Genomic DNA, 23,113 nt, shown 5'->3' with positions numbered 1-23,113 from the left:
AGACTTTTGCAAGGGGACTGTATGCTTCATAGAGGTTGGCTACTGCACCAGGAAGAATGAATAGAGCAGCAGCAGGGAAGGCAGTCTGACCTGCAGCTCCAGGATCCATGGTCAAAGGGAAGAGACTGGTAGAGAGAGAGTCTCAGAGACAGATAGGGATGTACAGTAAAGGCACAATCATCTAATGGAAATAGGAACTCGACAGCAGCACAGGCAACATGAGCAGGGACAGTGGAACTAGATGAGCAGGTGGCTTCTGGGTCTTAGTGCCTGCACGGAGCCTGTGTGAAATTGCAGGATGCATTCCCTTTGGATTTGACAGAGCTGCGTGCTGCTGGTTGAATCTGGGGCGGATCTGGGTGTACAGTAAGATACAAGCTTCCTTGTATCAGCTCTCCAGCACTGTCAACATAATTGAGAGCGCTGATATTGAGCACTTGGTACTTTAAGTAGTATTTTTTCCAAGTTAATTTATTTCATAGTTCTTGCCTCTAATGTGATCATTGAGTTAAATATATTTTTCATATGTGAATGAATGAGCATTTATATTGATCTTAAAATCATTATTTAAGAATTGCATGCAGTGGAAACTGAAGCTGAAGGTTTTTCACTACAGCACCAATTGAAGCAAGGATTTATCTGTATATTCACCAGGTATTTTCTCTCGGTTTTATAACAGTGCATTGCAATTGATAGAATCGGTATGAGTTCACTCGAGGTGCAGTTCATTTTGCCCAATCTGTAAAAGGTTGAAATAAAGTGAAAAAAGAGAAACTGACAAATTGTAATTGTGCCTGGCCTTTGATGAGAACACTGATGATGCAATTGACCCAATAAGTTATGTAATAATGAGCACTGTGTAGCTAAGTTGTGCAGCCGGAATCTTCACAAGTGAGTTTAGTGATCTCATTTCAGCTTATAGTGGACATGACAAAGCCTTCATGATTCTTATCTCTCAAGCACTGTCCCTCTTCACCCTAAGAATTTCTAAAACACTGCATTCTCAGCTCTTCAGCACTGTCTTAACTTCTTCAAGGATGGGAGTGCTACAGAAATGGTGATTATTCAATTAATCTGTTTCAGGCCTCAATAATTCTTCCTTTTAAGATACCCAAGGTAAACTTGGTACACTCTTAACCTTTTTGGTGCCAATTGTTTTTGGGCATAATGTAAAGAAAATGTATTTTCTGAACATTTGTGGACATATAACTGTATACATTTACTCCCTTGGAAACAGGCCATGATGGTACATTCCATTAAAAAACATAGACACATAAATAAACTAAAAAACACACATCTAATTGCATTCCCTAGTTCATCTCAATCCACACAAGTATCCTGAGATTCATCAAGATCCATCTTCATGTGTGCCCAATTATTTTACCCCTGATTTTCTCCCCAATTTGGAATGTCCAATAATTTTTCCCCTCACAGCTCAGGAGACCCGAACGTCTAGTGAGCATCCTCCGATTCCACAACTGAGCCCGCATCCTCTTTTACATCCAGGAACTCGAGAGCATATGTCAGCAAGCTACAGATCTCTGGAGGACAAAGGCCTGCTCTGCAGGTGTCCGCTTTGAGCTCACTTGGCGTCTGGCCAGAAGGGTTGGCTGTAGCGTGATGAGGAGAAACAGTAACTGCTGGTTTTGCTTTCCTAACCCATGGGAGCGCCAGAGCCAAAGCGATGCTCCCTTCTGAATCCCCAGCAAAGACAATCCACTTGGCACAGCCATGGCGCAACCCTGCGTTGTATGACTCGCCCTGCACACCATGCAGCTGTGCTTTTACCAGGTGAGCCACTCAGGGACCCTCCGTGGTGTGTTATTTTTGAACATATTGTCGGCTCTTTATTATTATTATTATTATTATTATTATTATTATTATTATTATTATTGCATTTATATATTGTTTTTTATACAAAAGTATCGCAAAGCACTGTACAGTACATAGCAGAAAAAAGAACAAACCACAATATATTTGTATAGCATGTCACGCATACCACAATCATAATATTTAAATAACAGATTTAAATAACAGTATACACATCATAATAATACAAAAACAGCTAATTTCAAAGATATATTAAAACCCACTAAGATAAGAAAGCCATTTTATAAAGGTGCGTTTTTAGTTTTGACAAGCTCTGCAAGGAAAAGCCCTTCCTCCCATGTTGCTTTTGTTGACCCTAGGAAAAACCAGCAGGCTGGCATCCTGTGATCTCAGAGTGAGGTTTGGAAGATATGGGGTCAGTGACTCCTGCAAATAACTAGGTGCTAATCCATTCAGGGCCTTGTAAGTTAACAGCAAAATCTTAAAATCAATTATATACTGCACAGGGAGGCCAAAACAGGGGTAATATGTTCACTTTTTCTGGTTTTAGTCAGAATTCTAGCAGCGCTATTCTGAACAAGCTGCAAGTGGGATACCACATGTTTTTGGGACACCAAAAAAAAGTGCATTACAATAATAAATTCTAGATGGAAAAAAGACATGCATTAGTTTTTCGGCATCAGATATGGAAATAATTGGTCTAAGTTTGGCTATATTTCTCAAATGGTAAAAAGATACTATAGTAACTTCCCTAATATGAGTATCAAATGATCGATCAGGATCAAAGATGACCCCCAAACCCTTAATTTCTAATTTAAGTTTTGATGAGAGACTGCAAGGGTCGAGCTCATGTAATCCCGCATTTCCTTTTAGTTGGTTCTGTGAGCCCACTAGCATAACCTCTGTTTTATCTGAATTCAACATTAGAAAATTCTGTGACATCCAATGCTTGATGACTGTAAGGCAAGCAGCTAATAATGCCCAGGCAGAAGAAGTTCCTGGCTTTAGGGACAAATATAGCTGGGTATCATCAGCATTGCAATGGAAGTTCACTCCATGTCTACGGATAATGTCACCTAACAATAGCATATATAATGAAAACAACAAGGGACCTAGAATGGAGCACTGTGGAACACCACAGACAACTTCTGATAATGCAGATTTTACCTCCCCAATAGAGACGAATGAAACCTATTAGAAAGATAAGATTTGAAGGCCAGACAGTCCAACTGTGCTTTGATATCTGTAATCATGCAGAAGAAAATAAATGTCTTTGCAGTGTAGACCAACAATACTAGTTTTCTGTTCCCACAATATGCCATTCATTTCAATCAGAGCTCCAGCATTGTTGCAGGAGGGAGCATGAGATGGATACTGCGATATTTGGAAGAAAAAAATATCTTTCTCTTGGCGAACGTTGAGTAAAGTTTAAAAAAAGTTATTCCCTAGTTCATTTACCTATGATGTGTGAATATATATATATATATATATATATATATATATATATATATATATATATGTGTGTGTGTGTGTGTGTGTGTATATATATATATATATATATATATATATATATATATATATATATATATAGCTCAAAGAGCCAGCTGCCCAACGTTTCGATATGTTGTACATATCTTTCTCAAGGGAGCCTGTGCTTGAATCAAAACATTGGAGGTATTTATAGGTTTTTGACGGCATGACAACTATTTGTTATTGTTTACATTCAAGATTTATTCTTACATGATGTAATGGTGTTCTATATATTGTGACATCATTTTTATTTCTATCTTTGAATCTGTATTAATTCTAATTAACACTACTTTATATAAACTTATATTTTTATTATATCATGCAATGCTGGCTCTAAGGACACTATGTAACACAATTTTTGTTCCTGTGTAGTAAGTGTTATTTCCTAATTGCTTATGCCTCAAAAGTATAGAAAATGGCTATTATTCCCCACAAACTTTGCTTTTGTGACCAGGACAGTGATATTTACATATTATTTACATATTTCCAATGAGAAAACGGGCGAATTTGTGTCTTTTCGTTCACATAAAGTCAGAAATAAACAACATATGAATCCAAATTAACATGTATTTATACTAAAGTAATACAAAAATGACTACAAAAGATTTAGAAGTGAGTAGTTTTTCGAGATTTACGATTATACTGTAAATCACTTTCACGAATCAGCCCCCAAATGTAGTCTCCCATCATGTTCTCGTTATACTGTCCTTGATAGCGGCGTTCAAAGTCCAGTATATCCTGGTGGAAGCGCTCGCCTTGCTCCTCCGAGTACGCTCCCATGTTCTCCTTGAATTTATCAAGATGAGCATCAAGGATATGGACTTTGAGGGACATCCTACAGCCCATTGTGCCGTAGTTCTTCACCAGAGTCTCAACCAGCTCCACATAGTTTTTGGCCTTGTGATTGCCCAGGAAGCCCCGAACCACTGCGACAAAGCTGTTCCAAGCCGCTTTCTCCTTACTAGTGAGCTTCTTGGGGAATTCATTGCACTCCAGGATCTTCTTTATCTGTGGTCCGACGAAGACACCGGCTTTGACCTTTGCCTCAGACAGCTTAGGGAAGAAGTCTTGAAGGTACTTGAAGGCTGCCGACTCCTTATCTAGAGCTCTGACAAATTGTTTCATAAGGCCCAATTTGATGTGCAGTGGTGGCATCAGCATCAGGTGGCATCAGGTGGCATCAGCACCTTCCAGGGGTCCACCAGTGGCTCCCACTTGAAGTTGTTCCTCCCCACAGAGAACTCGGTCCGCTGTGGCCAGTCCCGCCTGTGGTAGTGTGCCTTGGTGTCCCTGCTGTCCCAAAGGCAAAGATAGCAGGGAAACTTGGTAAAACCGCCTTGGAGACACATCAGGAATGCCACCATTTTGAAGTCTCCTATGACCTTTGATGCCATCTCAGAAAAATGCAGATATGTATCCACTTAGGCAGCTGGAACTAAACTGAACTGGTTGGCTTAAGGCCCCTGTATTTATACTACTATTTATATTACTGGAAAGTTCTAGAAAGTTCTAGAAGTTACTCCAAGTTTACTCAGCACTGAATCTATCTGGAATGTTCTGGAAAATAGGTAAATTTCAAAATATCACTGTCCTGGTCACAAAAGCAAAGTTTGTGGGGAATAATAGCCATTTTCTATACTTCTGAGGCATAAGCAATTAGGAAATAACACTTACTACCCAGGAACCACGACCCCAGATTGAACAGAAGGATGGTGCGAATGGTAGAAAAAGAACCAAGGATAACTGCCAAAGAGATACAAGCTGAAGTCCAAGGTGAAGGTACGTCAGTTTCTGATCGCACCATCCGTCGCTTTTTCAGCGAAAGTGGGCTCCATTCTGGAGCGAAACGTACTGCCCAGTGTCAGAAAGCTCTGTCTCAGTCGCAGGTCATGGGTCCTCCAACAGGATAATGACCCAAAACACACAGCTAAAAGCACCCAAGAATGGATAAGAACAAAACATTGGACTATTCTGAAGTGGCCTTCTATGAGTCCTGATCTGAATCCTATAGAACATCTATGGAAAGAGCTGAAACTTGCAGTCTGGAGAAGGCACCCATCAAACCTGAGACAGCTAGAGCAGTTTGCTCAGGAAGAGTGAGCCAAACTACCTGTTAGCAGGTGCAGAAGTCTCATTGAGAGCTACAGAAAACATTTGATTGCAGTGATTGCCTCTAAAGGTTGTGCAACAGAATATTAGGTTAGGGGTCCCATCATTTTTGTCCATGCCATTTTCATTTGTTTTATTATTTACAATATTATGTAGAATAAAAAATCAAAAGCAAAGTCTGATTTCTATTAAATATGGAATAAACAATGGTGGATGCCAATTACTTTTGTCAGTTTCAAGTTATTTCAGAGAAAATTGTGCATTCTTCGTTTTTTGTGGAGGGGTTTTTTGAGCACGTCTGTATATACATATTATATATATATATATATATATATATATATTGTAAAAGATCTCACCCACTCGGGTTCGTTGCCCCTTTAAGAATTGACCCAGCACACAGAAATGGATTTTCACAGCGCGGTTGCGCTAATTTTAATAAACACAAAATCAAAACACACAAAACCAAATAAACACCTAGCTCTTATCGAGCACTAACTACACACGCAGGAACCTAACTAACGCAGGACGGCTAAGCCGTTTCCCTGCCCCAAACTTAATTAAACCACGCAGGTTTACACCGTACCTTCTCATCCGACTGCTTGGAAGCAGAGCACCTTCTCTGCCTCCCTCTCCTCAGCAGCCCCGAGCAGACTAACTGCTTTACTTTTATACTGCCCAATAACGCTCAGGTGCGGATAATCATTACTAATAAAACAATTAAACAATCAAACCAATGTGCATTCTCACATGTTTCTTTTATGCAGGGAGGATTAACCCCCTCCCTGCTGTCTCACTCCACCTACTTCCTCACACATCCCCCCCCTTGTCTTTTCAAGACACAGGCCACGAGACGGCCACCTCCTCCCCTAAAACACAACCACCCAGCCTCAAGTCCAGCAATGTCCATTGCCGCCCTCTTCCACGGGCGGGCTTGAGGATGGGTCGGTCCTTTCGGCGCTGCCAGGAAGGGACCGCAAACCGGCGACACGGGACCCCACCGGGCTAACAGGGCCGACCGAAGCGTAGGCCGGGGCACTGGAGGATGCCGCAGTGGACACAGGTCTTCCCCTGGGGACTGGCGCAGTGATGCCCGACCACCCAGGGGGAGCGAAGCAGCGAACAGGGGGAGCGACAGCGACGTCTGGCAGCAGCCCAGCGACGTCTGGGTGCTCGGGAAGAGCGGAGCAGGTAACCAGGGGCAGAGCTGTGGCCAGTGCTGCAGACCCCTGGGCTCCAGGTCCAGCACAGGGAGGTCCAGGAAGACCGGCAGGGTGTCCCGGAGCAAGGGGTGAGGGACTGGACGCAGCGGCGCCGAACTGGACTGTAGGGGTGGTGGTCGGGGCTGTGGTGGAGGTATGCTTTCCACCTCCTCCCCGGGCTCCGGCTCCTCCCCTCTGGGCTCCGGAAGCGGCGGCTCCTCCCCTCTGGGCTCTCGGAACAGCTGCTCTACCTCCCATTTCTGGAGCAGCAGGTCCAGCTCTGTAGGCTCCGGCTCCGGCAGCCCTAGCTCCACTCTCCACTTCTTGGTCTGCTCCACTTGAGCAGCGGTGTTTCTCTTAATTTCCTCGATCAGTTCCTTAAAATCCATTTTTCCTTTTACTGGGTCGTAGGGGCACCCACACTTCTGGTACCATATGTAAAAGATCTCACCCACTCGGGTTCGTTGCCCCTTTAAGAATTGACCCAGCACACAGAAATGGATTTTCACAGCGCGGTTGCGCTAATTTTAATAAACACAAAATCAAAACACACAAAACCAAATAAACACCTAGCTCTTATCGAGCACTAACTACACACGCAGGAACCTAACTAACGCAGGACGGCTAAGCCGTTTCCCTGCCCCAAACTTAATTAAACCACGCAGGTTTACACCGTACCTTCTCATCCGACTGCTTGGAAGCAGAGCACCTTCTCTGCCTCCCTCTCCTCAGCAGCCCCGAGCAGACTAACTGCTTTACTTTTATACTGCCCAATAACGCTCAGGTGCGGATAATCATTACTAATAAAACAATTAAACAATCAAACCAATGTGCATTCTCACATGTTTCTTTTATGCAGGGAGGATTAACCCCCTCCCTGCTGTCTCACTCCACCTACTTCCTCACAATATATATATATATATATATATATATATATATATATATATATATATATATATATATATATATATACAGTACATATATAAGAAAAAAGAAAAGGATAATTGATTACAAATCACGTTTCGGACTAAAAGTCCTTCATCGGCTGAATACAAAAAAACAGTGCTTTAAGAGGTTGATAAAAAACAAACAAGTAGTCTTTTAAACAAAATTCCAGAATGTTGATGATGATGATGACGATGATGATAATGATGATGATGACCTCAGGATAGAATGTTCATTCCAAATGGCTCCAAAGTGCCTATTTTGAAAATAAGTTCACATTCCTTTTGTTTCCTGACAGCATTAGTTCCGTAGCATTGAACCATCCCACAAATTGTGATGTCTTCTATAGTGTGATCATTTCTGTTCAAATGTCTGGCGACAGGAAAGGTAGAGGTGTTAATTCGTATACCTCTCAGATGTTCCACGAAGCGATCAGCCAAGCGTCGTTTTGTTTCACCAATATATAGCTTGTTACATTTGATGCAGCCAATGCAATATACTATTCCTTTACTAAAGCAAGTAAAAGTATCATGGATAGTAAATGAGGATTTTGCTCCCTTAACTACTGTGTTGCTGTGAATGTATTTACAAGTAGCATAGCGTGACCTATTGCATGGAAACGTACCCTTAAGATTGGGTCGAATGTTACTGTGGACGAGATGCTCTCTTAGATTTTTGTCTCTTCTGTATTATATGTATATAATTATTAATTATCAGGAATATGCTGAACAAAATTGCTGTGAATAGGACAACACGGAATACAGCAAAGGAAAAGTAATGTGTTTCATGTTAACACTGCACGGGATTCTGGAACACTTAAATAGCTAGTTTCACACACCCCGATTATTACTAATCTTGGACAAACTAATGTTATTTCAGGTAAAGTATTCTAAGACTAGAGCTAATGGAGTCTGTGAAACTAGCCATACAAGTGTCTGGTAGAATGGCATTTACACAATTGGGATAATTAAGGTGATGCCATTATTCAGCGAAAAAAAAGCACTTTACAGAGCATTTAAAAGGGACAAAAACAAAGTACACAGAAAGAGAGTACCTGGAACTGCAAACACAAGTCAAAAAGGAAGTTAGAAAGGCCAAGAGAGAGATAGAAATCAATATTGCTAAGGGGGCTAAAACCAATTCCAAAATGTTTTTCCAATATTATAACAGCAAGAGAACATTCAAAGAGGTGGTTAAATGTCTAAGAGACACAAATGGCAAAATCATAGATGAAGAAAAAAAAGTAGCAAATATAATAAATGATTACTTTTCACAAGTTTTTATAAAGGAGAATACGGACAACATGCCCCACATGTCGACCTGTTCCTATCCAGTTTTAAATAACTTTAGCATAACAGAGGCAGAAGTGTTAAAGGGACTAGGAGGTCTTAAAATAAACAAATCCCCTGGGCCGGATGAGATTCTCCCAAAAGTACTCAAAAAAATGAAAGAAGTTATTTACAAACCGCCAACCAAGTTCATGCAACAGTCTCTTGACACAGGGGTTGTACCGACAGACTGGAAAATTGCAAACGTAATACCGATCCACAAAAAGGGAGACAAAACTAGGAGGAGTGGCAAACACTGTTGCAGCAGCAAAGGTCATTCAAAATGATCTAGACAGCATTCAGAACTGGGCAGACACATGGCAAATGACATTTAATAGAGAAAAGTGTAAAGTATTGCATGCAGGCAATAAAAATGTGCATTATAAATATCATATGGGAGATACTGAAATTGAAGAAGGGAACTATGAAAAAGACCTAGGAGTTTATGTTGACTCAGAAATGTCTTCATCTAGACAATGTGGGGAAGCTATAAAAAAGGCCAACAAGATGCTCGGATATATTGTGAGAAGTGTTGAATTTAAATCAAGGGAGGTAAAGTTAAAACTTTACAATGCATTAGTAAGACCTCATCTAGAATATTGTGTTCAGTTCTTGTCACCTCGTTACAAAAAGGATATTGCTGCTCTAGAAAGAGTGCAAAGAAGAGCAACCAGAATTATCCCAAGTTTAAAAGGCATGTCGTATGCAGACAGGCTAAAAGAATTGAATCTATTCAGTCTTAAACAAAGAAGACTACGCGGCAATCTGATTCAAACATTCAAAATCCTAAAAGGTATAGACAATGTCGACCCAGGGGACTTTTTTGACCTGAAAAAAGAAACAAGGACCAGGGGTCACAAATGGAGATTAGATAAAGAGGCATTCAGAACAGAAAATAGGAGGCACTTTTTTACACAGAGAATTGTGAGGGTCTGGAACCAACTCCCCAGTAATGTTGTTGAAGCTGACAGCCTGGGATCCTTCAAGAAGCTGCTTGATGAGATTCTGGGAATCATTAAGCTACTAACAACCAAACGAGCAAGATGGGCTGAATGGCCTCCTCGCATTTGTAAACTTTCTTATGTTCTTAGATACATGTCAACTTTAAATTAAGAAATACTAAAAGAAACCTTTTAAATGATTTGAAGACAGAAAGTCTTCTATTTGAAAAGCTTGTCAATCAGTATGTTTTCATGACTAAGTGTTTTCCGTAAACTGAATCAGAAAACAAACGATAGAAAGTCTAATTAGAATCCAACTGTATACATGGATTGAAGTTTTCGGAAAACGCAGGATATTTTCACATGCAAAGTACTGTAGTACCCTAAGTACGATGTGAACAGACGGGGCATTTTTTTCTGCGATAGAACGGAGACCAATCCAATAAAAAGTGCTTTATCGAAGTGTCAGGTCTTAAATTCAAAGATTACTATCCTATACCTCTATTCAGATTCCCGACAATGTGCAATCAGCCTTTCCAACAGCTCATCCTGTTCTATATTACCAATTTTTTTTGCAGACATTTTCCAGCTTTAAAATTATCACGTAATTTGTAAAGCTGGAAAACATGTGCTGCTTTAATATGGGCTATTCAAAAAATATATACGGACAAACATTACTTTATCCCTAACATTATTATTATTATTTATTTCTTAGCAGACGCCCTTATCCAGGGCGACTTACAGTCATAAACAAAAATACATTTCAAGACACAGTACGAGTATTAATACAATTACGAGTAAGATAAAATACAATGACATCTCTCAGCACCCTACAGAACCTACTACTGCAGCCGCTTGCCCTGGAACGACCATAATGAACGTGCAACGCCCTCTTTTATAACTTTGCTCCGCCCCTTTATGCTAATCAGGTGCCAGAGCGAACAGCTATTCCATTGGTCCCCAGCCGCACACTAGGACCAATGGGCACACACAATCAACAGCCAGTGACAGGGACCAGAGCGCACCATGCGTGCAGGATAGCTCGCACAGCCACAGGGACAGAGCGAACCCGCAACTACAGGTAATACAGACGGGGGAAGAGGAACACAATACAGCGGTATTAACAGCACAGACAGTAGAACTTAGTTTTCCGAAAAATATCGGAATTTTTACTCATGTAAACACACTGATTGACTGTATTACGTTTATTTTAGTATTTCTAAATTCTAAAGAGTATTTATTTCATTACATTTTTACCTTCCTAAAATTTGTTTAATGTAAAAATGTGTATCCTCTTACATTGTATTATTATTTCATTTCATATCAATAACGTGACTTGAATACATTTCTGCTCTTGGGTATGTTATAGAGTATACTTAGAGTTATAGATTCCAACAAATGTTCAACAAGGAGATGCAAACTTTGGACTGGAGAAAATGCTTAGTGAATCCGGCCTAATGTTTTTTTTTTCACTATCACTATAAGGGTACACTATCTTCTCTCCCATCCATGTCACTAGTCTGAGGCACAGCTCAGTTTTATTTCGGTCAGTTTCAATGCCTTTGTTTCTGTTATCGAGGAAATTTGAGAGGGCAAGTGTATTGATGCTCTTGTCACCTCTGCACATCTGTGTGTGGAAACCAATGATAAAAAACAGTGATAAAACCCACTATGACTGAGCTCTATAACAAAGCACACCTTTAGCATGTTTGACTGAAAGTAGCTAGCAACATTATTTCACAAATCTTACACTTAGGTTGAAGGAGTATCTGTTTCTATGCCTTATTCTCAGGCTATCTGTCCCCACCTGTACATTACAGGCTAGACCATTTAATGACATGGTTGGTTAATGACATGAATCAAGTAAGTGCAACCAGGGCGACTTACAATTGTTACAAGATATCACATTATTTTTTACATACATTTACCCATTTATACAGTTGGGTTTTTACAGGAGCAATCTAGGTAAAGTACCTTGCTCAAGGGTACAGCAGCAGTGTCCCCTACCTGGGATTGAACCCACGACCCTCCGGTCAAGAGTCCAGAGCCCTAACCACTACTCCACACTGCTGACCTTTAAAGGCACCTTTTCCCCTCCATTTTTATTAACAAAGGGGGCAAGAAAATATAAAAAACACGCTTCAGGCTTCAGCCCTGAGGTTAAATTCCTGCAGCTGTCTTTGTGGGGTTTCTTACTGACAAGTACAACGTGTACAGCAATAACCTCAAAAGATGTGCTGCAGGTGGATTACTGACTTTAGACGCTGTTAAAATGTACTTAATTTTATACATTTCAAAAGTAAATTATGAAAGCGTCTTTTTCATTTCCAGAATGTCATTAACAGATATGTATTAAACGTAAATCACCAATTGCTTAAAATCTGACGGTACGGTGATTGTTGACAAGAGACTCAAGCATACGCGTTTTCCTCCATGACGTCACAGTCCTCCTCTGAAGTAAGGGACAGCTTAGCAAATTGACAAATAATTTAAAAACTCGTTAAAGCCAGTCCTTGAAAAACGAGAGTTACATGCTTGGGCTAATGTAATACGCAGACAACAAAGTTAAAACACATACAAAAAATGAATGCGTGTGGTAGCTGCTCTGCCCCGGGCTCAGCCATTCCCTCATGTAGAGACCGTTTTCATTTTTCACAAAATTCTGAAACTATGCACGTTGATTATTAACATGGACTGGAACACGGGAGTCTTGGGAGGTTGGTACAAGTATTATTATTATTATTATTATTATTATTATTATTATTATTATTATTATTATTATTATTATAGCTGCTGTTGTTTTTGTTGTTGTTGATTGAATTGATTTATTTTTTATAGAAAATGTTAAAACAAAAATTATTGCTGGTGTGGTCGTGTTTACACATTAAAACGTGGTACACCGTGCACTGCGCTTGCCGGGCATCGCAAATTATTTGAAATGAAGGGGGTACAATGTACAAAGTTTGGTCCTTAAAGTTATTTTCATATATATATATATATATATATATATATATATATATATATATATATATATATATATATAAATAGCTTTTTTTCACAATTCAGCAAATTTGTGTAACGTTAACTGATGCGCAACAAATTGGGGTCTCTAAAATTGACCCAGTTTGTCTTGTTCGTAGTGATTTGTGCAGCCATCAATCACAGCATTGACAGCGTACCATTTTCGGGCATTAAACAGGTACGCGTAGCACATTCTGAAGATGTGCCACTTTCCGGCCCAACACCATTCGCAAACTACTTTAGAAAAGGACAGAAAGAATGACTAAAGGATAACAAAATAACCAGCTTATAAAATACAGTATAGCAACAATTGACACCTTATAATTAATAAAAGATTTATGAAGAAATAATTTAGACAACGGTACATTTACAATACCATAGATTAATCCAATGCTACCATATACTGACACCTAATAAACACTTTGAAATAATATAAATAGCATAAACAAATCATGTCGTTGCTTTTTAAGTGTATACCACAGCAGTCATCTTAAAAAATATACTCATTCAGATTTTAAATTCAATGTATCTACGTATATAAAATTAGTGTAATAGGAGTATATACTTTTCCTCCTATAGTACAATACAGTAAATACTATAGTAACCTATGAGGTGCCGTTAGGGACATAATTCAAACTGACGTACGCTACATACGCTACATACTGAAACCTCATACACTACATAGTGAAATCGCATACACTACACAGTGAAATCAGATACACTACATACTGAAACCGCATACACTACATAGTGAAATCGCATACACTACACAGTGAAATCAGATACACTACATACTGAAACCGCATACACTACATAGTGAAACCTCATACACTACATAGTGAAATCGCATACGCTACACAGTGAAATCAGATACACTACATACTGAAACCGCATACGCTACATACTGAAACCTCATACACTACATAGTGAAATCGCATACACTATATACTGAAATATCATACACTGCCTGTTAAAATTGGCAAAACAATTATAATAAAGATTATTTGAAAGTCAAGGTGACTCCCCGGGATCCTTCAAGAAGCTGCTTGATGAGATTCTGGGATCAATAAGCTACTAACAACCAAACAAGCAAGATGGGCTGAATGGCCTCCTCTCGTTTGTAAACTTTCTTGTTTTTATGTTCTTATGCAGTTGGTAGGCTGAATTGCAAACCAAAACCCCTTTGACTCATCACACATTCAGTTGCGGTTGCCCTTCAGTTTCAGTAAAACAGGAGTAGTGTTTTAGGGCAGCAGAGTGGAGTAGTGGTTAGGGCTCTGGACTCTTGACCGGAGGGTTGTGGGTTCAATCCCTGGTTGGGGACACTGCTGCTGTACCCGTGAGCAAGGTACTTTACCTAGATTGCTCCAGTAAAAACCCAACTGTATGTAAAAATAATGTGATATCTTGTAACAATCGTAAGTCGCCCTGGATAAGGGAGTCTGCTAAGAAATAAATAATAATAATAATATCTCAATTGTACTTTCTCTGCACATTCTTCAGGTCTGTGGAAGTTAATCTCATCTTTCTGCTGCAAGACAGGAGAGGGGGTAAAAAGGTAAGTGCTCGTAGTTTAGTAATGTGTAGCAGTTTTCTCAATTCTGATACAGCCCTGTTCCCTGTCTCTCTGAATTGAGAGTAAAGGAATCTGCCAGCTGCCATAGGTTGCCTAATTGAACAGGTCCGCAATGCACTTTATTATATAGGTCTTAAATGTGCAGTTTTGAAAGAAGCCCACGTTTTCAGCATTTTTATATGTTTAATTGATTTTTGTTTGCAAGCCATGCTTTTAGAATGTCTTGTCATTGCTGGGTTGCTTTACCTGAAGAGTGAAATTGTCCTCACCCCATCACTGGCTTCTTTTCTGGCAATAGCCAATCAAGTGCACCCTATGGACTGACTTGTTTTCAGTCCATAAAATGCTTTGACCCTTAAGATACTGCTGGGGTGAACAAGGAGGTACAGCAGTAACACACTTCCTGGAAGGCAGGGCAAGCAGAGTGAGAGCTTTCTTTAACCTGGCGTAGTGGAGATGTCTGTTTTAAAATGAAAATACACGTTTGTATTAACATCTTTCAAAACTGAACAGTTGAGACCTATGGAAAATGGCTAAGATTTATTGAAATTATTTTGTTGCTTTAAATTAAACCTTTTTTTAGTTTTTAATTTAAGCTGTGTGTGATTCTAGAGATAGGACTATGGCCCTCATAAATTAATTAAGTCTTTATTCCTCTATCCAGTAAGTTGAAGGTTCTTCTCCCCCGAGTTTCAGTTCATTGTCCACCTTCACAACAGCCCCTGTCACACTTCCTCAAGGGGCCAAAATCATCAAGCACACACAAAAATATCATTTAGATGTTGTCCTGTTTCTAGATGTATTTATTTTTTGCCACAGGTGATGTGCAGTAGTTGTAAATGTGTCAAGCAGTGACATTTGCATATAGAGCACATAATGATTGGAGTGGTCTACCAGAAAGTAAACTAAATCAGAAACTCAAATTCAGAAGCACTTTGTTTAAAAACAAATTGTGTTTGTAATGTGGTTCTTGTTTTGATTCGCTGCTTTTTTTATTTGATATATTGTTATATTCTGTAATATTGTGTATGAGAGGGTGTAACTGGATTGTGTGTGGCTGCTGTCCCTAACCCCCCCCCCCCCCCTTGTAAATGAGAGCAAAAGTTTGAAATAAATGAAGTATTGGTCTCAGCTTTCCTTTTCTGCTCTTTTTCAGTGACGCTTCTATTGTAAAACATCACGTTGTGACACCACATCTGTATGAGGAGTCACCACACCCGCAATGCTTAAAAGCCCAATTAAGTGTATCAGCTCCAGCACTGAATCAGCTTTGCTCTCCTCTGCTGCCATCAGAACCCGCCTCTGACACAGTCCTGTCACAGAGTACGTCTGCAATACTAACCCTGCCATCACTGACTCAGCAGCCAGAACCCAACAAGAAAGAGAACAAGGCAATACCAGTAGGTACCTGGGCTGTATTTAAATGTGTTCTCTCCCATACAATCCCTTCATATATATTACACTGCTGTTTTCTATGTTTCATTTGCTTACAGTATTTGAAATTGTAATCAATTCTCATCATTTGACCAATAATGCTATGTGACAATTAAGACAACCGAGACTGACTGCATTGAATATTGCACCACAAAAGATGCTATGGGCTTGAAATGGAAGTTTCTTTCAATATCTTCAAGACTTTGATAAAGACTTTGTGTCAAAATATTTGTCATTGGACTTATTGAAATTTCTTTTAGTATTTTCATGTTTAGCACTACTGAGGCCCAAATTTATAAAGGGGAAACAACGACTGCAAAAAGCCACGTAATGTGCGTGTTCAGTACAGCCGCACTCAGCGTCAAAATAACCACCTATTTTATAAGACTAATTAGGTAAAGCAGACGATTCTGCAATCAAACAATTTAAATACCCCTCACCGCAATTAGTAATGGAGAATTATACACCTCTCACAATAAATAGCGGGTTTGGGTCAACCCTGCGTGTGTAGGCTACACATTCCAAAAGAAAATGAATGGCACACAAAGACCTCAGCCTGGTACTAGCCATGGTGATGAGGATGCTCAGAAGCAAAAACAGAAATTTACCAATATTTGAATTGGAGATTTTAGTACAAGCAGTACTTGTAACACATGTACATGTACACCCATCCCGACCCTAAGCCTAACCCTGTGTAACCAACGGTACTTGCCACCATTCCTATATTCACCTGTTTGATTAGGTTATCCCAAAAACTATGTTATATTTTTTGTTGGACACAGTATGTCATGTTTCCTTTGATCACGTTGGCTTCAGAACCTCCAAGTCCACAAGTTAGTGATTATACAAAGCTATCTGGTTATCTATCTGTGTCTTTCACTCCTTAATCAAAAAGGAAGAAGTTAAAACCCCTGGTTATCAAAACCAACAGAAAAGAGTACCCCATACATGTAACAGCACACTGCCCCCCAGAGGAAAGAGCACTGAAAAGAGAAAGGTAGCAGCCAAAATCTGCAGTGAAGAGACGTGAGTAAATCACTACTTCTGTACAGTCAAGACAACTCTTGTGATTTACAATTTTTTTTTTTATTATAGGATGAAAACAGTTGACATAAGCATGTATCACAGCATTTTGACTTGGGCTATTTTGGCACTCTGCCTTGCCTTTCACCAAAATTGCAATTTGCAAAAATAAATTGTGAATGTGAAATCAAATAGTTAATTTAAAAAAAACTGGTAACAAAATCTTAAACCTTACAAGTGAGCAAATTGCATTTTTGTCTGAAGACCTTGATAAATTAGGCCTATAGTCCATAACCTCTGTCCTTCACTATTATTGCAGTCATGTGTAACCTTCATGTAATGCAACCCTATGATGTTGTTGAGTGCTGGATCTGTGTTTTGTGCAGGAAGGATGCTGGGGCAGACGCAAAGAGAGGACGGAAGAAGGAATTGACAGAGCAACAGGTCCAAGGTGAGCGCACCTGAGTTAGCGCTGGAGGGTTGTAGCTGATACATGGAAACAATGGGATTCAATCAAATGTGGTATTCATGAAGCATTTCTGTTGTTGAAGAACAGCACTGATACAGTGTGGCACAGAGGCAGAGGGCTTTAGGCATTTACTTTAGGCAATTTTATATAGTTTTACTATATTTACATTCGTTAGTGTACATACACTACACCTATACCAAATTTCACTGCCCTGTTATGGTAATGTTTATTCTACAGTTTGCTGAACTGCCCAGCCCATATTTTTAACAATATTATATTAATACTACTAATAAATATATTTTTCCCTTCAAATGTGCTTGCAGCTTTCCGTGAAGCATTTGGCCTCTTCAATAAGAACAGGGAGGATTGTATTGATGTTCATGGCCTGCGGTCCAGTCTGAGTGATGTGGGCATATCTGTGGGTAAAGAGAAACTGGACAGGGCAATGCAGAGTGCTGATATAGACGGTGAGCTGTTGGCTTAGGTATGTCTTAGGTATGTGATTGTGTATTTAGTAGTGCAGATCTAAACACTAAAAAACTTCAGATATCTTGTTCAATACATCCCCTTACTGTTTTACAGTGTTTGCAATTTGAGAGGTTTGAGTTGCATCAATATTAGGTTATTTTAATTCTCTACCTGTACCTGGCTTTGAACTCCTCTGAGGTTTTCTATAGAAGGCCCTCGCTTGCGTTTATCACAAACTCTTAAAGATGATAGTCACAGGGAATGCATATTTCTCCTGGGGGATTGTGGCAAAGTGGCTGATTGTGTAAAGCTGCAGGAGTGATGCAGTGCGCAATGAACAAACAGAATTGTAATCCAGTTGGAAACAGGTTTTATTGATTAATCCTGGTCTGGTGACCAAACAATAACTCCAGGCAATACACAACAATGTGTAATGCACTGGAAATAAATCAACGGGTTACAATCCCAAATAATAAACACACGTATCTTTTCCACAATGTACAAAACACGGTCACCAGTCCTGGGTGCGTGCTGTAGTGCTCGTGGTGGGTGATACCAGTTTATTCGTGACAAAAGTACAGTGCTGTTCCGGGTTTTGTGCTGGCCCTTGGAGACAGCTCTGGAACGTGATAGCCGTCTAATATTTACAAACAAACAATTATAGACAAACAAAACAAAACACTCATGGTACTTTTATCCCTGGGTCTCTCACAGGTCCTTACAGTTTAAAGATTCAAACCAAACGAAGGAACAGATTGCGATTCTCCACCACCTTTTATGCTGTCACATATGACCCCTTGGGAAACGAGTGCAACAGCCTCTCCAATCTGTGGCTGCCACATCGTTTACATTCCGGGTCAATGCATTCTTCCAATGGAGTCTCGCCTTCATCCATACTGGCCGACTTCCCGACCCTGAGAAAGAACTGTCAGACCAGCCAGTCCAAAGAACTCTGTTCTCGTTGCTTAGCACCCTCACAGTTCGGGAGGGAGATATACCACCATGAATCATTGTATTTCTGTCACATATCCCACCGCTCAGAGTGGAGCCGAAGGAACACTCGGCTGAATCTAACTTTCCTATTACTACCCCCTCCTGGGAAAAATAATCTGCATTTTGGTGGTCTTTCCCCACACAGTGTACCATGTGGTACATGAAAGGTTGCAACGCCAGATACCACCGAGTTATCCGAGCATTGCTGTCCTTCATTGTGCTTAACCACTTGAGTGGGTCGTGGTCTGTGACAAAATCAAATGAATGTCCCAACAGGTAATATCGTAAAGAGTGAGTAGCCCATTTAATGGCCAAACACTCCTTTTTGACCATGGAGTAGTTGTGCTCCCGAGGTAGCATCTTTTTACTGAGCTACAGTATCGGGTGTTCTACTCCGTCTACCTTTTGGGACAAGACAGCACCCAAACCCACGTCCGATGCATTGGCGTGGAGGATGAATCTCTTGGTGAAATCAGGTGTGATAAGGGTGGGGGCCTGGCAAAGTTTACGCTCAGCTGACCATTTAATTGAATTTGGAGCACTCTTTTTGGTGAGGTCGACTAAAGGGTTAACCACTGTGGCATACTCGGGGATAAAGCGGCGGTAATAACCAGCTAATCCCAGTAGTGACCTCACCTGAGTCTTGGTTTTGGGGATCGCCGCGTCGACCAAAGCCTGGATTTTGGTGACCACGGGTATCACACTTCCATTTCCCACAAAGAATTAGTTTTAGGTCGGCCAGGGTGTTCTCGGCTCACCGCGCGCCAGCGACCCCCGTAGTCTGGCCAGGCGCCTGCGGGCTTGCCTGTAAGCTGCCCGAGAGCTGCGTTGTTCTCCAACGCTGTAGCTCTTGAGTGGCAGAGTGAAAAAAAAGCGGTCGGCTGACGGCACACGCTTCAAAGGACAGCGTGTGTTCGTCTTCGCCCTCCCGAGTCAGCGCAGCGGTGAGCTGAGCCTAAAAAATAATTGGCCATTTCAAATTGGGGAGAAAATAATAAAAAATAATTGGCAACAACTAAATTATTTAAAAAAAAGTCTCTGTCTTGGCAAACACACATTTTCTCAAGTTAACTGTTAGCCGGGCTACCCTTAGAGACTGAAGGACGGCTGTAACCCTAGCTCTCGCCAGGTGGAGCTGTAAATCACCACATCATCAATATACGCTGCTGCATAGTCATGATGTGGGCATAAAACCTGGTCCATCAGTCTCTGAAAGGCAGCGAGGGCACCATGTAGCCCAAACAGCATGGTTTTAAAGTGAAACAGCCCTTCTGGTGTCGGGCTGTCTGGTGTTGAAAATGCGGTTTTATTATTATTATTTGTTTATTTACCTTTATCCAAGGCGACTTACAGAGACTAGGGTGTGTGAACTATGCATCAGCTGCAGAGTCACTTACAACTACGTCTCATCTGAAAGACAGAGCACAAGGAGGTTAAGTGACTTGCTCAGGGTCACACAATGAGTCAGTGGCTGGGGTGGGATTTGAACCGGGGACCTCCTGGTTACAAGCCCTTTTCTTTAACCACTGGACCACACAGCCTCCTATGTTTTTCTCTCTAGAAAGGGAGTCTGCCAGTATCCCTTTGTCAGGTCCAGAGTCGAGATAAACTTCGCCTTTCCCAGTCTATCTAGAAGTTCGTCGCCCCGAGGCATAGGTTACTCATCGAACTTGGCAATAGCATTTACCTTCCGGAAGTCCACAGAGAAGCGATTGGTGCCATCTTTCTTGGCCACTATGACAATTGGACTGCACCACTTGCTCCTGGAGGCTCAATCACCCCAAGTTCGATCATGTCCCATACCTCTTTGCGAACGCCACTTCGGCGACTTTCTGGGATCTTGTAAGGTCTCTCTCGTATTGTGACACTTGAGGGAGAGACAATGTCATATTCAACCAAGTTAGTCCTGCCAGGTACATCAGAAAAAACATCGCTGAACTCCTCAATAAGCTTACGCAGCTCCCGTTGCTGATCTGGAACCAATTGTTCCCCCATCAAAATTATTTTTGTGCTAGGAGTTTCTTGGACAGGGGTCTAAATCATCCTCTACATTGCCTGGGGCTACATTCCTTGTCTGCCAGGGCTTTAATAAATTTACATGATAAATTTCACGTTCATTATTTTTAATATTTGATATACCTGCTGCAACGTGTTAGACAAAAAGTTGGTTCCATGATCAGTCAAAATCTCCTGGGGATCCCTACTGTAGCCATAATCTCTACTAACTCTGTGGCTATTGCAGCGGCACTAGTGGAATCCTATGAAAAATATGAAAAGTGCAGTAGGCCTTCTAGCTTCCTGCGCACAGACATGATCAATATAGGAACAGAAAACAGCGTGTTATTTTTTTTTACCTTCAAAAATTCACTAACATCAAATCCAAATCATGCATTCATTATACAGGAACAGCCTTGTTTTAGCAGTTAAACTTTTCAGATGATGTTTTAGTTCTCCACAAAGGTGAGTAATTGTGCTCCTGCTGAGTTGATACCTGCTCACATCAGAATAATCCAGAGGTTCAAGTCGCAGCTCAGATCTGCGGGGTCTTCTAGGAGGATCGTCTTCCAGTATATCTTGATGTACAGCCCACACAAGCCTGCCATTTTCTCCACTTAGACAATGAATAGGCTACAAACCTGATTTTTATGATTTCCAACCAGTAAGCAGCCTATCCTGTTCGGACGAGTTAACAATCCAATAACGTATGCATTACAAATAACAAAATACTTAAATGACCTAATTATTGGTTTATTAAACAAACATGTTTGTATTATTGCTATAGGCTTACATACATGTTCCTAAACACAGAAATTATGCTAGAAAATGATACCGTTAAGACGCATCTTATTCTCCACCAATTATGATTCCTGTATGGGTCAATTAACGGCACAAGGCAGATTTAGGAATCAGACAAATAACAGGAAATTGGTCTCTAAGGGCGCGTTATTCTAACATCGCGATGAGTGGTGTTTTATGCATATGGGCCAGAGAGTTATAAATACATGGAATAGCCTAAAAGATGAAGTAACATCTCAAATAACTGGATTCTGACCTATTAAAAAAGATCCTCTTAGCACACCATTTACCCCAAACTTTCCTTATGTTCTTATATATTGCATCTTTACTGTAGCGTGTAAGCATGCAAATTGTGAGGGTCTGGAACCAACTCCCCAGTAATGTTGTTGAAGCTGACACCCTGGGATCCTTCAAGAAACTGCTTGATGAGATTCTGGGATCAATAAGCTACTAACAACCAAACGAGGAAGATGGGAATGGCCTCCTCTCGTTTGTAAACTTTCTTATGTTCTTATGTTCTTATGATAGACAAGATTTAGAAATAGTTTCATGCCATTTCATTAGTTAAAGAAGGAAGCAGACTTACGTTTCACCCCTTAAGATCCAATGCCCTCTGCATTGTTTAAATCAATGAATGGCGTCTTGGACTCAGTGGCTCAGCTGTGGGTCAGTTAAAGTTTTGGTAAATTATTGTAATTTAAATTCTATGTAATTTACTTGCAGGTGATGGGAAGGTGAATTTTGAAGACTTTTTGACAGTGCTAACAGACAGCAGAAGATTGTCCCAGTTCCTGCATGGTAATTAAAACACACAGTATTAAAGTATTGTGTCTGGGTTCCCTGATAAAGGCATGACTGCGTGCTGTGCAGGACGAGTCACAGTCAGGGCAGTGCAGGTTCGTTTCCTGGCAGTGTGAATTTGTCAGTCTTCGCTGCCCATTGGCTCTCCAGCTCCTGGAAAGGATGTCCACTGACTTTCAGATTTTTGGGGAATTGCAGTGATGAGGAAGTGTAACTGGACATTCTAAATTGAGGTGAAATGTGGGGTAATTATTTTTGACAAAATGAATTTGGCACATGAATATCAGTATGTTTTTCTTTTGTATGGTGTTTTAGTTCCAGCCCCCACTACCAGCACACGCTCTAAATCAAAAGAAGACAGTGAGACTGTATTCTTCAGTGCAGTAACAACAATGATGGGCCTGGGAGCACTTCCTTTCCACTCCATGAGGGAGATTGTGTGGTGAGCTGGGAACTGGTTTGGGATGTCGTTAAAGCTACATTTAAAAAAAGCAAAGTACTACTGAATGGTATGCTAACGAAGTTAGACCAAAACATGAAGTCGTATAGATATAAACTACATATATATATATTAATTATCAGCACACTCCACCATATACAATAAACCCAACAAAATAAAGTCAATAAAGTCTCTTATTAAACCCCCAGTT

The 23,113-nt window shown here is 40.5% G+C and overlaps 1 protein-coding gene across 1 annotated transcript; it reads left to right on the top strand.

Annotated features, from left to right (window-relative positions):
* The first annotated feature begins 52 nt into the window (after positions 1–52).
* Positions 53–22,909, top strand: LOC131701928 (spermatogenesis-associated protein 21-like). The gene is made up of 9 exons (XM_059002766.1): positions 53–1,057; positions 1,435–1,791; positions 14,407–14,461; positions 15,636–15,879; positions 16,809–16,939; positions 17,323–17,387; positions 17,729–17,872; positions 22,386–22,460; positions 22,779–22,909. Exons 2-9 carry the CDS (start codon positions 1,662–1,664, stop codon positions 22,907–22,909), a joined length of 975 nt encoding a protein of 324 aa, XP_058858749.1. The 5' UTR covers positions 53–1,057; positions 1,435–1,661.
* The last annotated feature ends 204 nt before the right edge of the window (positions 22,910–23,113 follow it).

This window comes from Acipenser ruthenus, chromosome 28, assembly GCF_902713425.1.
Source record: "Acipenser ruthenus chromosome 28, fAciRut3.2 maternal haplotype, whole genome shotgun sequence".
Taxonomy (NCBI): Eukaryota; Metazoa; Chordata; class Actinopteri; order Acipenseriformes; family Acipenseridae; genus Acipenser; species Acipenser ruthenus.
This window is presented reverse-complemented; position numbering and strand designations above follow the sequence as displayed.

Excerpts from the sequence above, each read along its gene's own strand:
- LOC131701928 (XM_059002766.1), top strand. The coding sequence starts at position 1,662 with ATGGGAGCGCCAGAGCCAAAGCGATGCTCCCTTCTGAATCCCCAGCAA. Across the intron at positions 14,462-15,635 it reads ACAGGAGAGGGGGTAAAAAG|TGACGCTTCTATTGTAAAAC; the intron begins GTAAGTGCTCGT and ends GCTCTTTTTCAG. Across the intron at positions 15,880-16,808 it reads AAGAGAACAAGGCAATACCA|GAAGAAGTTAAAACCCCTGG; the intron begins GTAGGTACCTGG and ends TTAATCAAAAAG.